The sequence below is a fragment of the Chelon labrosus genome (assembly GCF_963514085.1).
Source record: "Chelon labrosus genome assembly, chromosome: 3".
Lineage (NCBI taxonomy): Eukaryota > Metazoa > Chordata > Actinopteri > Mugiliformes > Mugilidae > Chelon > Chelon labrosus.
Genome location: NC_140339.1, coordinates 9901529 through 9924913, shown reverse-complemented (window position 1 = coordinate 9924913; position 23385 = coordinate 9901529). Strand labels below are relative to the sequence as shown.

Below are 23385 nucleotides of genomic sequence, written 5' to 3'. Positions count from 1 at the left end.
CTTTTCCTAAAAGCCTACTATAAATGTCTAAAATATGACTGAAGCACCTAGACAGGCATTTTTTTGGAATAAAGATCTGCATAGAAAAGAAGCTTTCCATTGATAAGTGATGAAAATGTATAGTCCTATTGGCACGGGACTAGTTTTATCTGGGGACCTCTGGTAATTTGTAATAGCTGCGGAGGTCGTCTGTGATGTTAATCCCGTGCGAATCGGCCATGTCCATAATTTGTAAGAATTACACCACAAATTACCTACCTTATTTCTCGTAACACAGAGCTCCTGTGATAAAACTAATCCAGTGCGAATTGGCATCTCTGTGATTTGGGGGTGTCTTTTGTTTGATTCACAGCTTACTTTTCTGCCTCTTATCGCTTAAGAATTGTGAAGGATGTGCTGTAAATCAGAGTTTGGATAGATTTTAGGGTGACAAGTCGAGATGTCGCTGACCCATTCATCCATTGAGATAGATGAAATCATTAAATCAAGCACTAATTTGTTCATCAGCAAAGGTGGGGCTGATTTAAATACTGCCAAAGAAATTGAAGCTGTCAGAAAGTGTAAAATGTCCTCTGACACACAGTGGGGTGAAGCGGAAAGTAGCAGAGACATAACTATGGACAGTAAAACAGAGTTTGCTTATCCTGTGCAAATGCACCACATGAAACACAGACGTAGGGGGCTAATTTCTAAATCACATGACGTCCCCAGGTAAAGCTTATTCCGTATGAATAGGTCTTAAGTGATAAACTTAGACAAAGGAGCTATAATCTGCTGGTTTTCTTTATAGTAACCAAACACAGTTCTGTTTTTAATATTTTGTGCAAGTGTCTTCATTTAATATAGTTCATCTTTATAAATGTTATTTGACTAATAAATTTAAAGCGACTATGAACAAACATAATTTGATGTGCTTTGTTGCCCACTCGAGGGACAGCATCAAAAGTGACAATGTGGCAAACAGCAGTGTTGCTGAAGGGATGAAAAGACCTTCTGTCACACACTGGTTTTACAAAAAAAAATAAAAAAACATATTTAACTAACTACTGGGATGTTAGTGAATAATTACTTGAAAATCCACACATGGGAGCTTCAAAGACTCTAATAATTAACACTCAGTGGAAGTGCACAATATTTTATGACATTCCTTGAAGCCCTGTGTTGTACTTCTAAAGCAGACTTGAGGCCTGCATCGGCGTGCAGCTGAACATGGAGCTGATAAATTCTTTCCTGAGAAGCTGGAGGCAACAGTACCTGCTGGCCTTTGAGGGAGTGCAGGATGGTGAGATTGCCCGAGTTCTTCAGAGTGAAGATGATGACTTTGCCCGTGTGGTTAAACCGCGGCGCTCCCGCTACGAGCAGGCGACCGTTTCTGGCCGACACCACAGACGTCACGGTGTAGCCTGGTTACATGAAACACACACATTATTAAAGCTTCTATTCAAGGGCGACACAAATACTAAAGCATGTAGATTTGTCTTTCCAGTCTTCACCAAACTATAACATGTAGGATGTTTTCTGCAGTTTACAGTGGATCTGCAAATTTCTGCTAAAATATAATCTATCACACATTGTCCTGCTCTACACTTTGCTTCAATGTTTCTGTGTGAGAAAACGGATGGACCTTCAGGCCTAGTTTTATAGCAGTGATTTGCATGACACAAGGAAAAATTGTAAAACGTTGTAATCTGAGGAGTTAACACTCAGTAAGCTGCATTCAGTTACTTGATGTTCTGGTTTCTCAGGTTCCTCAGATTTCTTCTTCTATTTCCTTTACTATTAATTTTCCTATTTAAAAAAAAAAATCCACTTTCTCCCTTTATGTTTTTCCACCTTCATCTCTCATCTTCATACCTCTTTTTTTCCCCCCTAGCTTTAACTTTCTCCCCGTCTGTCCAAAATTATACTTCTGCACCTCATATTACTACTGAGAACGGCTCCCATTGGCAGCTCGGCGGATAAGCTCAGACACAAACCGCTGATGGTAAAAGCAGAGGTCTGTGGTGGGGTGACATGGGGTTGGATATGATGGGAAGCCCTCGAGCAGCGGGTACACTTCAGTGATGGGATGAGGCTAGGGGAGCTGGTGCTAAACCGCAGGTCTCCTGCCAGCACAGCCATACATCTCGCCACCAAAAAGAGGATGTAAACTGAACCTAAATGTTGATCCCCATGAGAGCATAGGCCTTGAAACATTTCACTGTCCCTACATTTCTCTGTTTAATCATTTTTTTTAATATTTCTTTAGGGTGTTACTCACCCAAGTAGGCACCGTGGTTTTTTAGCTCCTCTGGGAACTCTTGAGTGTAGGACGACTTAGGAGGAACCACCTTCCCCTGTCGAGTTTCCTTCAGCACCGCTCCATTCCAGTCGTAAGCCCCGACAGCACCCACCAGAATCCCATCCTGTAGGTGACATACGTTTATATGGTTACTTCTATATTTTGCAACAACAGAGTCACGAAGAGAACGATCCGATTGTATTGACTGTGCTGCACAGCCACACAGCACGGTAATTGCTGTGCATAATGATGATGCAGTCATGGAACATAATACCCTCTAACCACCGTTTTGGAGCACAGCCTGTGCGTTTGGCTCACCTTAGTCTCAGTCAGATTAATGATGGTGTGTCTCCGCTTGTGGTGAAATGTAATCTTGGTAACAGTGACACACACAAACTCTGAGGGGGGTTCTCACAAAACAGTTGCATTACTTTATAAGGATATATTTCTCTCTCTCCAGCAGGCCATTAGTTGTCTTTCATGCAGAGGCAAAAATTTGTCTGAATTTTATTTACGTCTCCCCATGGGCCAACCCTTATGGAGACAATAAGAGACCTTGAAAAACCTGGATATTTGTGGGTAAACAGTGGACAACTAAACAGGCAGTTTCCATTTTGAAGGACGCTCTTTTTAAAACAACTATTTCAGGTAAATTGAGTCGCTACACAAAAGATCACAGACTTTCCCATGCAAAAGGGGGTGAGGAAAAACCAAATTACTCTCCTGGATCACTCATTGGATCAGAAGTAAAATCTCACTGATGCATACCTTCCTGTTTCAAGAGTCACGACAAGTCTTCCACTCAAATGGACGTATCTTCTGTTACTGCTAAGCTAAAGTTAAAAGCAATAACTGAGGCATTTGCAGATAATAATAACAAACCACAACACCAGCGATCATATCTGCCTCAAAGTCTGTTATCAAACTGCTAAATGCAGCTCTTTGTATTCTTAACTCGTCATTCCACAAAAGAAACAAACCAGCAAGTGCAATTAGCCGTAGACACGAGAAAGGATAGAGGAGGGATTTTCTATATTCCATGGTTTGTATCACTGACACTGTAATTGCAGGGTTCCTCTGCTTAATGAGCTCAGGTTTTTTTATTTTTTTCTTGCCGTACACAATATGCCGACAATACACTTTCCAGCGTTTGAGCATGTGCTGGAAGGTTTGCGATTACTTTCCGAAAGATGGAACTGAGCGCTTACCACGCTCGCACTACGTCACTCGCTAACAGCAGCATTATGCCGTTGTGGTTATCTGTTTTGGTAAAAATGGTCTCCATGGCGAACGAATGAAGCCCCAAAACAGTTCAACCTCATAAGACAGAGACCTATTTCTGCTGCTTATGCATGTATGGACATATGCCAGAGCTGTGGTTCTACATAAACACACAGCAGTGTGTAGGGGACATATGCTCTTTATACCAACTCAGAAAAAGTATTTTATGAATGGTGATAAAATTTAAAATCCGTTTATGAGCTCATCTATCACTGGGCCAACATTAGACAGATCTCCAGGCTATCACAAGGCTAAAACAGAGAGACAAACAACAATTCATACTCATTTACTTTGCATACAGCCAGTTTAAAATCAACAATTAACGTAGCATGCATGTCTCTGGAATGTGAAAGGAAGCGTACCCAAAAAGAGTACCCAGAAAAAAAACATTCATGCACAGGGAGAAAATCCAAAAGTTCAAACCCAGAACTTTCATACCACTGTGCCACTGTTCCTTGTCTAAAATCTATGTTGCAAAAATGCAGCAAGCTAAACAATTTCCCAACAAATGTGGACATAGCCTTGAGAGTATTTTCTTTTGTTGTTTTTTAGTTTCAGTAAACAAACATGGAGGAATGTCTATGGATGTATGCAGAAGCATGAGAAGTCTGAAAAGTATTTCACATAATCAGCCCTCAGATTTAGCACTTGTCACATTCAGCAAAGCCATCTGGGCCTCCGGGTGTTTTTCTCCTTTAAAGCCCCGGCATTCTTTCCAGTAAGTTATCCTGCCCTCAAAACTCAGGTTGGTGCTGTCGAGCATCTCTGGAATCTGGCCTTGTGGACAAAGTTTCCAGCCATTCCTGCCACCCAGCTGCAAACGCTGCTATGTATTTAATCTTCATCATAAACTGGATATATTTATTTCTCCCTCGACAAATCACGCTGTGTAGGGGAACTGGAAAATCAAAGCGGTTGCATCAGCAAATGCCTCTGAAGAGCCAGAGAGAGAGGAATGAAAATCAGCGAAATGGTATGCACAGCGGCCAGTACAGGAGAGGAGATGAGGCTTATCTTCTGCTTCCAGCTGTTTCATCATGAAAGCCAGCACACCTGTAACCATTTGCTCTCAGATGCAATCAAAAACTTCTAGGAACGAAGAAGAAAAACAAGCCATTCTGAAGCAGAACTGTCTCAATCTCATCTCAGCTTCTCTCTAATATGTTTCCCCGGGGAACAAGTGGTGTCTTATTTCCCATCACCGCAGGGCTGAAGTGGAAAAATGGCCTGTTACCCTTGTCAGGGGCTCCTAAATCAGGATGACCTAAACCTTTAGGGGCCACACAGCAGGAACCTCAGGGGGCACAGGAGAGTGATAAATGGCAGGTTGTGGGGAGGAGTTATTGATGCACCAGAAATTGAGACAATGTGTGTTGTTCTACATGTTGACAGATGGTATGAGACGAACGTGGTAGCCGGAGTCACACTAACCTCAACGTTGTGCGCGGAAAATCCAGCCTGGGACATCTGGAGGCCAAACGCTGTTCCATTCTTACTGGTCCCTGTGTAAACAAGTCAGTCATTTAGAGTTCTGAAGAAGTGCAGCAGGAGAGAAATGTGATCGTCCATCCATGGTCACTCTAAGAAGAATTGAATTGGAGCCTCAATGTGAACATTTAAAGGATATTTCAAGGTGAACACTTGGACAGGAACAAATGATCGCTTTCATTTTCCATTGAATGTACCTTGCTGATAAATCATTTAACCAACAAATGTCAGGAAATGGCAAATACAACGAGCAATGTGACATTTTCGAAGTGTTCAATATGGTAACATTTACAAGCTTTGAACAGCATGTTTTAGTATTTTTGCTTCATCGATAATTCAATAGTTTAAATGTCCATCCACTGTATTCTTCAGTGAATCTCTTTTTAGAGCTTATTGAGGTCTACGTTTCTCAGATTTTCTTCCACACAGTGGTATATTTCTGAGCTGCAAAATTAATCTGTTGCACAACCTTCTAAACTGAAGATGCGTTCCCCAAGTGCATCCACGATATCCTTCAGCGCCGACTCATCTGTCACATTAAAGAAGTGTTTGTCATCCGGGTCGCTGGCAATGTACTTGATTTCATTGAGGAAGGCCTCGGGATTGATTCCTCTCCGGTTGTAGTAGCCAAGCACCTGTGAAGATAAGATTAGACGATCTGTCACTGTGCACATTAAGTACTTGAATGTCAATGAGTCTATTTAATCTGTCACATTTATAGAGGCCTTTAAGAGCTTAACATTGGCTCTCTTTGGGAAGAGTTCAGAGGATTTTGCTTTTCTATGTCAGTGCCAGTGCTGTCACCAATTTCCAGTTGGAGTTCAAAGTAAAGACTAGAACGTTTTGGCTCAGATGCATGTTTCCAGATCAGTCATTGGAAGCAACCAAGTGTGACATTGGCTGTACCAGCAGTGGCACAAACCAAAGAGCTATGTGGTCTGGAGGAGATCATTTGCACCTTTAACTGCACTTCCACTAAGTGTATGTTTGGAGCCGTCAGATGGGTCCATTCTGACTCTTGAGAGACCTGCTTTACCCCATGAAGTCACCTCATTAATGTTTATGGTGCTTCAGTGGAGCACAGGAGACGTATTAGCCATCAGAAAACCAAATTAAAGCATTTACACTCAGGTGAATAGTGGGTGTAGAAGACTCACAGCAATAGCGTAACGGGTGATGCCATCCTTCTCACTGTCCTCAATGACTTGCTGGAGGTCGGCGCTGTCATGTGACTCTCCATCAGTTATCACTATCATCACCTTCTTGGCGCCACGCCGACCTCCTTGTTTGAAAGCTTGTGAGCTGTGAGAACATGTTTGATGGAGTTGGTAAAATGAGTTACAGAATGGACTAGCTGCTCATTTGTGTGAATTTAGATAGTCTACCGTGCCGTGTTGATGCCAAGAGCCGTGTTGGTCTCCTCTCCACCTCGCTGGTCGATACTGCGCGCCCTCTTCACCACCTCCTCCACTGATTTGTAGTCGCTGAGTTTGAATTCGTGCACCACCTTCTCGCCATACTGAACAACTCCAACCTGGCCAAAGATGCACAAGAAGGATGAACTATGACAGCTAATGAGAGCTTGGTTTTCTTGCAGTTAACTGCAGTTTTAACTTAATTAGCATTATTATAACTTCAAGAACAAGACCATGACTTAGCTATAAAGATGAGTCTAACCCCTGCTCTCTTTTTCTTTTGCTTCCTCTTCCTTCTTTGATTACAGAAACCAGGAAACCAGGCCTTTCAGAATTGTCACTCATTCTTTCCTTTCGACCCCTTTCGCTCCATCCCCTCAAATCTTCTTGTCCGTTTTTCAATTTCCCTCAGGCCTTTTAAATGAATAAACTGCCTCTAATCAGTTAAAGCAAGATTTTCTTTAACTGAAAATTAAGATTGTGATGGCCAAGAAAAAGCCAACTTTTATGAAAGAATCACGAACACAACATACACCAGACAGAATTTGCTCAAGTAAAAAAGTATAAAAAGAATTACAGGGTTTGGTTATAGCCGACATATCTTATCTTCCTCTGGTATTCTTTCCTTTATTACACACCTGTATTTGACCTGGCCCAATGTAGAACTTTTGAAGAATGTTGATGAGAAAAGCCTGCACTTCATACCAGGGGTAGATGGAGTTGGAGCCGTCGAGAACAATCACTATGTCCATATAGGTTTCACATCCTGAAAAAAATGAGACTTAATCATGAGAGACACGTGGAGAAAACAGATGTTCGCAAACGAGGAAATAATCCCTAGCTGTGGACTTGAGAATCGTGTCGAACACGACATATTTGAAAGCTTACTCTGAAAGGCGGGGGCAATCGTTCTGGAGAACTTGAAGCTTGCATTGACTCTGGAGCATATGCCAGTGCTGTAGTAAGAGCTGCCACACTCATAGGACCATAGCGGCCCACAGGCCTGAAACATGAAAGAAAGCATTTATACAAGCAACATTTTCAACCTCAGCACATTAGGAAAGGTCAAGCTTAAGCTGTCTGGGAACTTATGTAGGGAGAGCAGCAGTATGACAACCGTATAATCAAAAGACGATCTTGTGGGATTGTTCTTTTTCCATTTTGAAGGCGGCAGTGTTATTAAATGTGTTCTTATTTAAAAGGTTCTGCAACAGTAGACAAATACTGTACGTCATTATATATCATGAAAATGAATCCAGTGAGTTTCAGTGTCATTCTCACCACAAAGCTGTTGTCTCTAGGGTTAGATGTGAGCGTCATTCCCAGCCTCATCTTGTCCTTCCGCTCTGATACGTTGGTCAAAGATATCCTTCCTTGAGGGAAAATGAGAGGATCTCAGATGCACATACATAAATGCATGGACTATCCCTCAGAGAACAAACACAAGTTCCACCATCTGGGACTTGGGTTTGTTATTGCTGTCTGGCCAGCCGAGGCAGCGTCTACATGCTCAGATCTAAATGTTTACTCGACAAAACTTCATGTGAGTACCTAACCAACACAACACGTGCGACCCGTATGAGGAAGCACGCGGTAAAGTGTGCGGTGAAACACACATGTGGAAAGGTACATAAACCTTTTTTATTAAAATAATAAAGCGTGGAATGACTGGTATGGTACCCACACTCCTGTCTCACATATGTCACCATGATGCTGACAGACACTAGTGCAGAAATTTTACTTTTTTCCAGATTCTATCACAGTTGGACAACCAGGATTGGTAAAACAACACCTCTATGTGTCACAAGAAGAACATTTTAAGCTTTTATAGGGGTACTTTTTACTGATTAAGCAACATATATCTTCCAGGGTTTTGATTTACTGCTAAAAACCTGAATGAATACACATTTACCCAAGAGTTGTACGTATGAAGTGTGCTTTGGTAAAAATGGAGTTCTGTTTTATGACACCATACCTAGGTTGAGCTTGGAGCAACCATTGCCGTTGGTCCGTTTGCTCAGCGAACATTTATACACATCCCCCGTCTGGTAAGGGCCATTCATTTCATACGGAGCTCCCACTAATAACCTGCAAAAATACAGAATTCAGAAGTTAGAATTGTTTTATTGCTATTTCAGAGTGAGTCTGAGGTCTGACTCCCAGTCGGAATGTGACTGTTAACATCAGTGACCCACACGAAAACAAACCGGCTGACCTTGAAGTTCTGCACCTTTTTTCCAGGGAAGTAACCATGTTTAATCATCATCCAGCAGCACTTGCCTCATATTCATAAACAGTCCCACACAGGCACACCCAGTAGCTGGCTAGTGCAGCCAGTCGTATCTTGGGAGTGATATTGTCATCATACAACTTAGATAATTTATGAAAAGTAGAGCCAGAAATGTCATTAACATTTAATCATGAACAGAATGGAGTCACACCTGGATATCTGTCAGCTGCTTCAACTGCGCATTTCCTTCAGTGATCATAAAATTAAACATGCTAAAAGAAATTCACCGCAGCTGGAGTCTCTATTGCCTTCAATATTGGCAGACGTACGGCTGAAGTCAGCTGGAAGGGAAGAGAGGGTGTCTGTCATGCACAGCTGCAGGATTTCAGGATGGCTAAACCTGTTCAACTACAGCGCAGAAAATAAAATAAAAATAATACAGAACCTGATTTGTGTGTCCGAGAATAGACAAGTCAGTGAAGAGAAACAGTACCAGACCATAAACCTTTTTACTGAAATTTGTTCTAGTGCAGCTGGAACAAATTTCAGTAATGATGGTTCAGTTCCAGTGAGAAAGTCACGATATGGAGCCAGGACACGGGAACTACCTCACCTAAAGAGAAGACAGTTGTTTCATCATTTATTCTGTTCATTATTTATTCTTTTCCTGCTTTGACAGGCCAAATGTCTGCAGTGATAAATACCAATAAAGAGAGACACTAGTTGGCTTAAGTTGCTGTGGTAACTGTATCAACTATTTCCTGTATTTTAAACTGCAACCTACTCTCGTACAATGAGTTTACACTGGGTGGATAGCAGCGGTCTGTATATAGTACTGTGTATGTACTAACTGTAGGATCCGAGGTCATGCTGTCAATGATTCAGATTACTAAAAACAGAAGCTGTTGGATGACAACAGCATGAGCAATTGTCTGAAACCCTGAAAGACTTTCACTTAAGTTACTACAGTTTATCCCGAGGTGACTTTTGAACCAAATATCCTTCTGATTCATCCAAGAGTTATCGAGAAACACATGTCGGCCTCAGTGGTGCACTTCAGGAAAGGTCAGGGGATCGCCAAAGTAGGACTCATCCTCAGGTCTGTAAGATTACCCAATTTCATATCAATAAAGCCAATTTTTGTAACTGCCTCACAGTCAAGGAGAAGACAGGCAACCACTTAAGCCAATAGTTTTTCATCCCCTGGGGAACCATATATGTGTGGATATTGTTTCGTAGTAAGCCAAGCCAAAAAAAAAAAAGCGTGGGATATTTCAGTGGACAAGTATGTAAGTGTTTTGGCACCAGTTGTAGTAAAGAAATGTAAACCTAACAATATACGATGAATAACACTCAATAGTTGTTTATGAATGTTGACTGCAGGTGTCGACTGCTGGATTCAGCCGTACCTAAGAAATCCAATGACTCCATTCTCTAAACTCTCAAGGTCTAAAGGCTGCTGCAGTGATACTTTCTTTGGACGCTTTGAGGGAAACAACTACTGTATTTAACTCCACGGGCCCTGTCAGATCAGATTAATAAACTGATATCCAAGGAATTCTGCCGTAACAGACGACCACAGGATTTAAATGTCCTGAAAGAGCAGTGCAGAGCCCTGGACATTCTTTGCACATGACGCAGCGTTCGTGAGGACTCAGACCTTAACTTGACTTCACAATGGGGTTCTCGTGCAAGGCCAGTGTGGCCTTATAAATGTCACTAAAAGGTTTTAGACATCTTGATGTGATGGAGAATTTAAGTCGTCTGGAGTGTTTACTTCAGGGCTGATGGAGGGCAATAAGACGTGAAGGGTCTATAATTCAAATATATTTCAGAGATAAGGACTCTGCGTTGCGTAAACATGGGAAAGTGTGTTAATCCTGTTTTATTCAATTTGGAGGATATACTATACTTAAGATGTACTTTCTTGTTATAATACTTTCTATTTCTAATCCACTATGTTTTGGAGGGAGACATTACCATAATTAATTTGAAAGATTTTGCACAATTAATTGTTATTGCAGCATTAATTTAAGACAGACTACTAGTATAGAGAGTAATCAGAAGTATATTTAAAGGCAACATGAAATTAATTAATAATTATGATTTGATAATATACAATTCTGAAAGGGGTTATTGATAGTACTTTTAATTTACTCAAACTATATTTTAAAGTTAATACTCTCGTGTTTGAATATGATTTTGAATGCAGAACTTAACTGTAACAGTTAAGACTGTTGTAAACACTGTAGTATTCCTGCTCAGTGATGACCTTTGGGGTTTCCAGCCATATCTTGTGATGTGTTTAGATTGAACGGCTCACCATTTCTACATCCAAACACTGCCTTGTTATCACAAGGTTAACAATCCAGTTACCCCAGGTTTTAACACATCTCAAATACCATAACACAACTATAATGCCTTCAGCTCCATCCCTCCGTGGTATTTTTCATGTGCAGTGCACACAATAGAACCCATAGTATACATATATACAGAAATAAACTTGCTACGCCTGAAACGCAAATAGATAAAACAACATGAGTATTTAAAATTATAGACACGCCATAAAATCACACTGAGTTATCTGAAGCGGTATTGTTTCATCCTCTACTATAATAAATCAGATCTTAAACAGCAAGTTCATAAAATGTTATCAGAGTAAATCTCTGTAAACAGTTATGTGCGTATGGATATGTAGAATTTCTAGGAAAGAGACAAGAAGCTTTTCTTGCTTCTATTTGTATTCCCAGTAAAATTAACAATGACATTTGCCTTGCTTTTTAACACTGTTATCTGAGTTTAAACTGTTGTCTCTCAACCTCAACTCCACGTCTAAGGTTATTAGTCTGACTCTCTATCCCCCGTCCTATGCAAACGCTGCCATTTACCATTTAAAGGATACTCACATGCTCATAAAGTAGTTTTTATGTTGACCTAAAGAGGGGCCACCAATGTGTGCACTGGAATCAGTATATGATAGATAACAGTAACAATTTTGGATCATAAGTTTAATGAGTTTAATGGAACTTTTTTGTCTTCACTTGATTTCATTAATATTTTTTTAACAAAAAAAAATAAATTATTAGTGTCCTTATTTGTGGTGAAATTGGTACTTGATAATATCGAAATTAATTGTAATGACATTAAATTAGATACATGACTTTTTTCATATAGGAAATAGCAAAACCTTTCTACAGGTTTCACATGAGTTTTAGTGAGGCAAGCTTCAAACTGCAACTTGTATCCTAAACTAACTCCTGGAAAACCTTAAATGCAAATAACAGTGCAGTCCAAGTAAAAATCGGGGGAAAAGCGGTGAGCAAAGGAGCGACTCCCAGTTCAGTGGTGCCCCATGGGAAGACACTCGACACCACTTTATTGCAAAAACAGACCACAGCCAACCTCCCGCGTAGACTTCCAGGTCAAAGGCTAATAATTAAAGAAAGACAGATCTTCAGCCAAAGGATTTCTAAGTCAGGCTCATGATCCCTAGAGTTTCCAGTGCACATTGAGAACTGCGTATGGTTTGCATGACATAATATGGAGTGCATATGAGTGGAAACCAAAATTGTTCAGGGGACATTAATAATATTAAGTATTTATTGTTGTATTGACAGTTGCCAGGTAACTAATTACAAGTAAATAGGTCTCAAGAGGGAGCTCTCCAAAACAGTGGATTGTCCAAAATATGCTTTCTTTCTTTCTGCGAGTTAGCCTCATGAGTACAGCCTGTAATAAATGAAATACTGTAAAAGAAATATTTTTATTTGGACACCGGATAAAGGCTTTATGATACTACTATCCCGATGTTTAATCGACAATTAAATTCAGCATAACACTTTGACCTTTATGGATTTCTTCTATGGCGGCTGCGCATGTGATGTAAGCTTATTGTAAGTCGAGGGCACACTCACAGAAAGTTCAGCACCAGTTATGATTTGACATTTTACAGCAGCAACTGAGGACAAGGGGAAATGTTGTTTCAACAGTCCATCACTGCACATCAAAGACTGACTCATATGGAAGTAAGCTTCGTTGTTATTGCTCCTGAAGCCAACTTTTAAAGTCTCACAGACTCTGGAAGTTGTTTCACCACAGCGGTTCCTGCAGTGCTCTTATTTTCATAGCTATTAATATCATGATTATTACTTCAGTTATTGCTATCCCTTGGCAAGAGCAGACACTGCAGCCTAGGTTCAGGTCAGGATACAGTTACCTTGATGAAAACGGGACCACTGTTGCCTTAGACTTGGACGCCTGCCTCGCCACCTCCTGAATTCCACCAGAAGCTGTTTAAACGATCATGTTCAAGCGCTCATTAGGGTCAAACTCTAGCCTCGGTCCATCATCTCTGCAAGAACGGTAATGACATTGAAAGAAATAACTTGACACGAGATGAACGCATGGACATTTTCTACCATGGTTACCACGGCATACAGGATTTTGGGGTTTGAGGAAGTGCCATCCCAAAGCACAGGCTGTCATTAATGCGGTAATGTTTTTCATATTTGGACGGAGGAGATGTATACGCTGTGAAACCACATCCCTGCACCAAACATGAGTGTGCTGCTCCAGTGTCACGCTTGTTCATCACATTCCATTCATCTGCATTAATCAGGATACGTGTTCTTGTATTAATGCTGCCTCATAAATCGGGGGAGTTGTAATAGTCACATAATCATTTTCAAGGCAAAGGCATTCATTTTGTACGTCTACTTCACCCGGGAGCATTGAAAAGACAGTGACAGGCAAATCAGAAGAAGAGAAATTTGAAGAAGGGCGCAGTAGTTGCTTTAATTTATTTTCCTTCCCTAAAGCACTTTTCAGCTTGTTCCTTTCATTTTTCATTTTTTAGATCAATATTTTTAGTTACATTAGTGGTATAACTCTCAGAAAAGCGCTGACATTAGTTTGCTGCAATACTCTAGACTCAAGTTTTTCGAACAAATATTTGATGGATTTATAGACTTTGGTAATCCTTTGTCTTTTAGCACCACCAGCAGGTCAAAGTTTTTACTCACGCAGTAAACTACCTCAAAATCTACATACATGATGCCCTTGTGGCTTCACAATTAAGATCCCGACCTGAACACTTAATGTCCCTGGTTTGAGTTCAGCCGAGATCTTTGCCGAACCTGAATGTCTAATCTACAGGGATTACCACAAATTTGCTAATAGACATTTATGGTTCTCAGATGATAAATCACAATGACTTTGGTGGTCCATGAATTGTCGTTGACATTTGTGGCAGCTGAATCAACAACTAGTGGATGCATTGTCAAATAATTTGGTAGACTAATGTTGCTCCTCAGGATGAAATGTAGTATTTCTGCTGATCGCTTAACTTTCCATTCATTGACAAAGTCATCCATTTGTCTAATAGATTGGTTTGTGTCCAAATACTTAACTTGCAGAACAAGTGACCTTCCCATTAGCATGTTGATATGAGCATTAAGCTACTATCTGCAGCATCAGAGGTTGTATCTGAATCACTCCATTCATGACTCCTTATATAACGGCTATTCACTAGTTCACTCACTAGTGAGTCAGCGAAGTGAGAATTCACACACTCACTCATCTTTTTGCATCAGCATTGTTAGCTGTTGAGTCATTATGCGGCCTCCGGTATAAGATATGCTGCAGCGCATAATGTTAGAAAGTAGTCTGTGGATAAATTTAGTACACATGGAAATAGAATGATTCTGGACACAGCCACAGCCCAGTTTTTTATTTGTTTTATTTTTATTTTTCTGCAGCCTGATCTCTCTCTCTCTATTTTAAATGTAGAATTTATACTCGACAATATGGCACTGTGTCTGAGCTAAAAGCGAATAGAATGAATTCAGTCAAGCTAATACGCAGAGCCTAGCGGCGTAGCTGACAGAAATGTAACTACGCGCTGCGGAGATGCAGAGCACAAAAGCTGTGATAGGGCCGCTTGGTAGTAGCGCGTTTCCGCTTTAGTATTTCGGCTGCTTCTTCATCACCGCACTTTTTGAATTGATTGTTTTGGATCAATAAGGAATCGGTAAGGTTAAATGAAGAGGTTTGGAGATACAGACATTTGTATGGCTTGAAATCTCGGCGAAAGTTTCAGTCGCCATTGTTGCAAGTGAAGCAGGAAGTGGAAACAAAAATTAACCCGACTGGCAAAAAAGACACAATGCCGAACTATAAATGACTCGCACCGATGTAGGCTACATGCGTAGGTCTTTAACTTTCTCAGGGCAGTCAAAAAAATGGGAGCATTATTTCAGGCCAGTGGTTAAAGACTTCATACACTCCCTGTCATTGTTTGTGGTGTGCAACTTTCAACTGAGGTAAGGAGTAAAGGTCAGGTCTCAACTGAGGAGACCTGGTACAACTATAGAAAAATAAACAGCGGAATACAAAGAGGGAGGCTTCTGTGGTGTGCGGCTAAAGTATGCAGGCCCGTGTCTCCCATCAGGTCTAAAGAACCAAGCTCTTCACCAGTTGGAGGTGATGTGGGCTCTGGTCGGCTCCCCAAAGACTGTCTGCTCTGGCAGAGTGTTTAGAGCGCCATAATGTTGAGTAGACACATGAGGAAATGGCACATTCTTGACATGTGACCTTTCCTCATCTCGGTAGCCTCATCAGCAGTCGTAGACAGAAACTGTCGACAGGCACGAGATGGCTCAACCGTTTCATGTCTCTTAAGTCAAAAAGATGGAAAACAGTAATATTTCCAGCTCACTTAGAAAATACTGCACACAGGCTTGGCTTAGGGGAAAAACCTAAAGACTCAAATAAGCCTTCCTTTACACGCGCTGTTGTAATGTCACTGATAGATGAAAGCTGTGGTAAATAATGAAAAATATATCATCAACTTTTCTAATTTGATATTCAAAGCAAGCACTTTAAATGTAGCTGCGTGTCTGTCTTACTTCAGGTTTGGGTCAAAAAAGCTTTTTTTTTTTAACACAGTCATTTTCCAGCTGTGATCCAGTTCTTATGCAAACACACACACACGCAGACACAGCTGAGGGTTTTTTAGAAATCAGACAACTCTGGAAAAGTTGACAGCACTGGAGTTTGGCACAGATGCTCATGGGAAACCTCAGTAATTGTTACAATTTCAATTCTCTTGAAAGCTCAGTTGAGGTGAAACCACTTGACGGCAAAGTAGAGGTTAGAAAGTTAAGAGGCACAAATGGCCAGGGACAATTCAGACTGTCCAGTGCAATAAACAGTGTTTGTATGCTCTGAAAAACCTTTTTCTAAATCTGTGCTGCACGGGCTGTCGGATAACAGAAATCCCCCCCGAGGTCCTGACACTTGGTGCGCACATGCTCATCTGCAGTGTTGTGGTCTGAAACTTCAAAGACGCGTCGTCATTCTACAGATTTTGTCCTAATCTGCAGAAATATTTGCATCGTCGACACATTTGTTGCAAGCAAAACACATAAATTCATGCCAAAATTCGTCGACGCACATGAAGATGAAAGACTTACACCGAAGTCATCACTGCCAGGCAAAGCTTCAGGGGTAGCACTGATCTGATACTAGAGGTAGAAATGAGTTTCGTCTAAATGTACCCCTACTTTGGCAAATTTAAATCCCTGTCCATTATAACCCACACCTTTAGGCTACTAGTCTATTCTCTTTGGATATTACCATTTTATTTAAAACATATGACTATAATACAATCCTATAATTTAATTTGACAAACATTATATAAATCAGTTCCAGAGAACAGCATTCACTGTAAGGAGGGCAGTCAGCATAGCAAGCGGTTAGTTTTGATACTATTCTGAAGAAAAGGAAGACGGAAGACGCTCACATTCTTTCGATAAGCTACCACTGGAGACTGATAACACCACCCTTGCTTATCCTGTTTAGAGCGTTTGCACTGGTCTGTGGAGCAAGCCAGAGCGGATGAAACCAATCAAGGCAAAAACATGTTTTGCCCATTTCAATGAAGCTTTAACGACCAGTAACGCAGCCCTTTCCCATTCACTCGGAATTAAGCAACATTCCTTAGTCCAGCTGAGAGCTGTCAAACAGCACACACACTCCCACAGATATCACACATACAGATATACAGACAGCCCAGGACAAGTGGTCTTGCAGCTCATGCAGCTGTTGGTTCACGGTTTACATGCCTACACCTACGTACCCTGCTGCACTGATACTAAAATGTGACGACTACATTTTCTGCAGAGCAGACAGGCGAGTCATGACCCATAGAAGTAAACGTGGTGAGAGGATCAAGAGCTGAAGGCCACAGTAGGTTAAGGATATTCAAGCAACACTTAGCGGTAATATTAACAGATAACACACGAAGCAGAAATCTACAAACTTGCTACCATGTTAGCCATCTTCCACCAGATTTTATTCCTTACAAATAAAATGATATTATTATGAGGTGCACAGACAGCTAATAAAAATGCCAAACTCTGATCCCTCCAGCTTCACTTTCACTTGGACACTACTAAGCACGGATCTGGGCTGCCCTCTTCTTCTTCTGCAGCAAATGTTTCCACCTCGTTCTCAGACATTTACCTCAGCTGAGTCAGGGCCTCGGGGGACCTTTACTCCACACATGTCAGCCTCATCAGACCTTTTCAGATCTGGCGGATATGGTTGACTGACAGTGGCTCAGAAGGGTGAAGAAGTTGGATTTTACAGTGTGATGGACAATGTGTTGCAGAGGAAGATTTTGAGTTTTGGTGTGCTGACAGCTCTTACTAGTTTGTCATTCCAACCGCATTCTCTACACAAACGGGACAATGTTTGCATTTTCATACTCCATGCTTTTATCTTGCTTATTGCTTCCTGAAAAGTAAGGTCCCAGTCTCATGATCAAAAACTTGCTTTCTATCAGCTTCTAACATCCCTGACTTCAAGGTAACGAAGAGAAATTGTGATCTATGCTGGTATCGGGTCTGATTTTATCAGCTAGTAGAATATTGGAGTTATTGCAATTCTAGCTAGAAAATCCTAAAGCTGCTTCATGTGAACACAACACTCTCTCTGTCTTCGTACACTCACTCACCACGTACAACACTACAGGCATCATAACCCTGAGTGATGGAGGGCGGATAACTTGCCAAGAGGAACAGTAAAAACTATCACCATGGGACAGTACGTCCAGTATGGTATTTACTGCGTACATTGGTGCTCTTGTATTAGAGTAAAAGCACTGGCATGTAACCACAGGTTTGTACTTTGAAGGAAATAATGGCCAATAATTCCCTAATGAGTTAAACCATACAGTTGTTGGAACATTAATTAGATTAAGCGTATGTTTTGATTACGCTGTCGGAGCTGCAAGAAAAGAAGAAAAGAAGAAAAGAAACGGCAGCATCGGTGTGCCAAAAAACCTCAGTTCCTGAAATGGCCACTTGAGGCTGACTCCAAAACCCATGTCACCATAGACCTCCATGTTAAAATGCTGAACTTTACAGCAGAAATAAACATGTTTACAGCCTGACAGTTTGGTGTTTGTTGCATAGTTAATTATGCAGAGTTACTCATCCTTCCAAACTATATCAAGGCTTATAGTTATTCACAATTAATGTAGTGGCTACTTTGTTACTACTTTGAAGTAACCAAGTGACATTTTTAGGATGCCAGGAACTAATTTTGGCTACCACATGGTGCTGGTTGGCCTAATATTAGTGTGAATCAGCAGTCAGTTTGTGTTTGAGGTAATATGATGAATGTGAGGTATTCGTCTCAGGACTACAGTTTGTTTTCCAAGCACAAATTAATGGGAGGAAACTTTGAAAGCCACAGGAAGGTACAGTAGATCACTATCTTTCCAGGGGGAAAATAAAGGAGACATCTCACTCTCTCTGCCAAGACAGATGCTCTGTCAGCACTACAGCTTGTCAGCATGTGTTTTACTGTCGTAATGTTCTTGACCTCTAAATCTTGGCCATTGATCACTAACGTAATTCTGGCTGTTTTACAGGAACTAAAAAGATACGTCACACAAAGAGATACAGATATAATTTCACATCATAAAGTACAAGTGTTAAAAACTAAAAACTTTAAAATCTAGCTGCTAGTTCACAAATATAAATTGCTCATTTATCCATGGGATTGCTGTTCGTGAGTGATTTGCAATAACCACTGATTAATGATGTGATTTAAAGATGGAGAGAAGAGAAGAGAGACGTTCTGATGCTCAATGTGGGCTTTGGTTGTCACCATCTTGGCAGTGCCTGACTCCACATAATAGGCGGTTTAGGCTTCTGCGTCAATTTGGCACCTTAGGTATTTTTGAATTGATTGTTTTGGATCAATATAGATGGAAAACATTGAGGAAAGGTTAACTAGGGAGGCTCGGAGATACCAGCAGGGAGCAGAAACAAAAATTAACTCGTCTGACAAAAAAGACACAGCACCGACTAGTGTTTGGGTGGCGTTTTTACAGAGTGAGTCAGTCTGACAAGCGCACAAGTATAAAGCACCGGTGTAGACTATGTGTGTAAGTTATGGCGTCTAGCCCCGCAGTACTTCAATGAGCCTTAACTTTGACTGGTGGTTAAATAGGTGCACCGTGTGTGGAGCTGAGGCAGTCAATTCAACCCCTGTACAGTTGTCATGAATGAGGAAATTGGCGATACATACCAAAAAGTTCTTCTTCACCAAGGTTCCAGATTCATGATTCTTTACCGTCACAATTCATGTGCACCATTATGCAATAAATAAATATGTAGAAAAAGTTTAGAAATGGAAAAATAGAAATCAGTACCTATGTACACACACATTTACACACACACACGCTCTCATGCAGACACAACACATATCCACTGTTCATTACACACGCATTGCCATCCATCGTATGCACTGCAGCCCTTACTGCACAGTAGTGTCCATCCTGCTCATGTGATTTCAGTGTATCATTAAGGATGGTGATGACTTGGGAGTTGAATGTTTCTACATCTGGTGGTGCGTGTTTATATTGGTAGCGCCTTCTAGAGGGCAACAGAGGTGGTGGTCGTGGTGGGATAATTCCCTAAGGATGCCGTGTGCCTTCTTCAGGGAGTGGGAGGTGAAGATATCATCCAGGGCAGGCGGCTGTAGTTTTTTGATGTGTTCTGCCGTCATAATTATTCTCTGCAGTGCTTTTTTCTCTCCTGTAGTGCTGCCATACATGATAATGCTCTCTATGGAGCACTGGTAGAAAGACACTTGAATATGTTTTGACAGGTTTTCCTTCCTGGGCACTCTCAGGAAGTACGGCCACTTCTGTGGTTTCTTAATTAATCAATGCCATGGTGTTTCATGTCCATGAGAGTCAGGATACCCAGGAAGTTAACGGTAGACCAACTCAGCAGTAAACATGTTTATTATGGTTGTAAAGTTGAGCATTTTAACATGGAGGTCTATGGGGACTGACTCCCTTTTGTTATCATTTCCAAGTGGCCATTTCAGGGACTGCAATGTGTTTTCCAACACTAGCACATTAGCTTCATTTATCAGTACAGGAGGTTGCCCCTTGGCGACGATTCAACAATGGTTTGATTTAACAGAACACAATCCTTGCGAAGGTACATACGAGGAACCCATCAGGAAGCTCTCTTACCATTTTTCTCCCCCAGCAGCCACATGTTGCTGAACAGTGTATCCAAACTGCGCTTGCTTGGGGCCTTTGATGATCCTGGGTTTCTTTATGTCGATATTAAAGCAGTCGTGGAATCCTTAAAAGAGAGAAGACAAATAATAGTCAGCAGTCGTGCAGGAAGGACTGAATTCCTGACCATCTAGGTTTCAGTGTCAAATAGTAGCATCTCAGCAGTTTTAAGGATGCCTGTGCCAAATTAGACCTCGGCATCTGGCCTTAGTGCAACAAACAGCAGTGAAAGTCACCCTTACTCATCCTTAAATAATCCCCCCATCTTCGCTCCTGTCTCGTTTGCCTCCTGCTCCAGCCTAAACACAGACTTCCCTCACAACGAAACAAATATTATTCAGATAGACCGAGATGTCTGTCACTTTTGACCGACATGTTTCCATCAGGCATGTGCAGACCCAGAGGAGTTTTTGTTAAACAGCCTAGTATCAACATGGCCACCTACACAGCCAAGACGTCTCTGACAAACACCACTGTGGCTTACCTCATCGCATAAATATAAGTCTAAGGCAAATATGTAAAATCTGTTATTTACAATTCAGCGGTGAATTCAGCTCAAATACCGCAAGAAATTTCCTTTTCCTGTGAAGAAATAGAAAAGTGCTGCACTATATTGGTTCCTAATATATATTGCAACTGAATACTTGGCAGTGAGTTCTATTTTGTTGTTACAGTTAATAGATGGTGAAGCGTAACCTTGTGTCTTAAGAGGGTAAGAAGTTAAAGCTGCTGTGGGACTTGATCAAAGCAAATCTGTTTTCCCGATTGCACACTTAAGTTTCTCTCACATCTGCAGGGATCTTACAAAGGTGGTAGAGGAGAGCGGTGAGGGTCTGTTTTCAATTAAAATACCAATCAGAGAAGGTATTTTTTTTTTATTCTTTGTATCACCAGCTTACCCTGAATAGTTTATTAATGTTGACAGCATCATTTGGCTTTTAAATTTCCATTGAAACAGGAGGATCTTTGCGCGAGGCTGACATGGAGGTGATGAAATTCTGCGTTTGGCAAAGAAGAGGGGGAAAAAAAATGTAATCGTCTATGAATCTTGACTTCCTCCCGGTTCATCTCACTCAGTTCATCCGTCTTGCACATAATCCCCTGCTGATCTCTGTTTGATTAGCTGCCAGGCTTATCAGTACTGTAAGTGTGATTTGTGTTGCTTCATTGATGTTTCAGCTACTGTACGTTCACGGATCACTTCAACCTTTACACTGCCGCTTACTCGTATAACAACTCACTTTTCGGAGCCAAGAAAAATGCATAAGGATAAGAAAGTACGAACGGAATCTCCCTTGGTGCTCAATGAGATGCAGGGATTTGTTTTGTAGGAGATTAGTGTTTACAAATTTAAAGTGTTTTCTCACAGTTTCAGCTGAGAGCACCGAGGCCTTCGCTTTTAACCACCACAAACTCCCCCCACTTCTTACATCTCTGTGGTTCTGGTCCATTCACTGTTGGGTTTATTCGCCCTCACGCTAAACAGCCACGCTCAAGGGTCACTCTCCATCTGTGAGACTTTGAGGTCAAATCAAGTCAAGTGAGCCTTTTTTTCCCCTGCTCTGTGAAGTTTAATGTAAGCCATGAGGCGAAGAAATGCTCAACATAGTTGGACATGTGTAAAATTCTAATTAATCCAAAACAAATAACAGCTGAGTTAAAAATGAAGACAGCTGAGCAGATGATTGTCTCATAATGATCTGGAGTCAAACTCGATGAACTTTCTTTGGTTTGTGGCAGCAAACTGATTCTACATGCAGTACCTATTGAACAAAGTTATGTATTTGTACCACATCATTAAAACCCCCCACCTTATATGACCCTTGTGCCTCCAAAACAGTTCTGACTCATCTGGGAATGAACATGAGCATATTGATTGTGTCCTGTGGTGTCTGGCACCAGGACCTAGGACTCTGTGCATCAGGCTTGTTGCAGTGCATCCCTCAGATAATCCATTAGCAGGTTGAGATCTGGAGAGTAAACACCTTGAGCCATTTTTATCTAGTTTGAGCTTTTCAGACCACTATTGTCCTGCTAGGGGTGGCTGCTGCTGTCAGGGAGTGTCGTAGCAATGGGGTGGGCAGTGCCTTGTCAGCAACAACAAGGTTTAGGTAGGCAGTACACGTCTAAGTAACATCCACATCAATGCCAGGACCAGGACCACTTCATCTGTGGTTTTAATGTTATGCCTAATCGATGGAGATAAATATGGAGATGAAAACAACCTTGTGAGTTACACCAGTTATGGAAAGCAAACATGTTGCTTTTCAATAACCAATAAAAATCTATTATGAGCATAGTGTCTTGTCAGTTGCATTGCATAAATTAACGCTGGCTAAAGTTGAGTCATTTTCAACACACCATTCAGGGAATGATTGACATTCTTGGCTGTCCACAGAAACCAAAAGGTTTACCACTCTCTGCTATAAAAAGACAACAAAAAACTCTAATGGCAGAGATAAAGCTGGAAGTTCAGGTAATTAACTACTACAGTACCTCAAATCTGAGTCCTCTTTTGAGCTTAAGTTTCAGAAATGACATATGTAGATGTGTCACAGCTTTGGTTTGGAACCAGGTCAAATAAAAGAGTTTGTGGTTTAATTTAATAATCAAGGCCAGTCTTAGTTGTTTCGCTGACCCCGAGTGTGATTTTAGTCTCGAAACCACCCCAAATTTTTCACCACCCTTACAAAACCGTTGACAAATTGTCACTTATTTTATTACATCTGGAAAGCTCTGCTGGTAGCCTTTCCCCTGGCTGCTATCTTTGGAGCTAACAGTGACTGATAGGAGTTGAGTGATGAGAGTCTGGATGGAACACAGTATTTCAGACATGGTTTATTATACGTTATAACAGATTTGCAGAACAGTAGGATTATTACCACTAGTCACTCTATGATGATGATGACCTTTACCGTTGGAAACCACTAGTTTCATACCAGTTACATACATTTATTGTGTTGAGAATATGGGGTTAATATATTCTACCTTTTCAGAACATAAAAATCTGTTTCCTTTCAGTTATACATGTTGAAGAAATATGCAGAGCAGCTTAAACTCAGCTTCAATTTGCTGCACAAACGAT

At 41.1% G+C, this 23385-nt stretch overlaps 1 protein-coding gene across 1 annotated transcript in view; it reads right to left on the bottom strand.

The window, feature by feature from the left end:
- The window catches only part of itga11a (integrin, alpha 11a), a 47783-nt gene that overhangs the window by 19474 nt on the left and 4924 nt on the right, over positions 1-23385 (bottom strand). The window contains exons 2-12 of the mRNA XM_084540837.1: positions 20253-20367; positions 8441-8553; positions 7747-7838; positions 7354-7468; positions 7104-7231; positions 6436-6584; positions 6208-6352; positions 5520-5685; positions 4994-5064; positions 2261-2405; positions 1255-1403 (exon numbers count right to left, since the gene is read on the bottom strand). Coding sequence (XP_084396963.1) covers positions 1255-1403; positions 2261-2405; positions 4994-5064; positions 5520-5685; positions 6208-6352; positions 6436-6584; positions 7104-7231; positions 7354-7468; positions 7747-7838; positions 8441-8553; positions 20253-20367 — 1388 coding nt within the window. The remainder of the gene's footprint in view (positions 1-1254; positions 1404-2260; positions 2406-4993; positions 5065-5519; positions 5686-6207; positions 6353-6435; positions 6585-7103; positions 7232-7353; positions 7469-7746; positions 7839-8440; positions 8554-20252; positions 20368-23385) is intronic.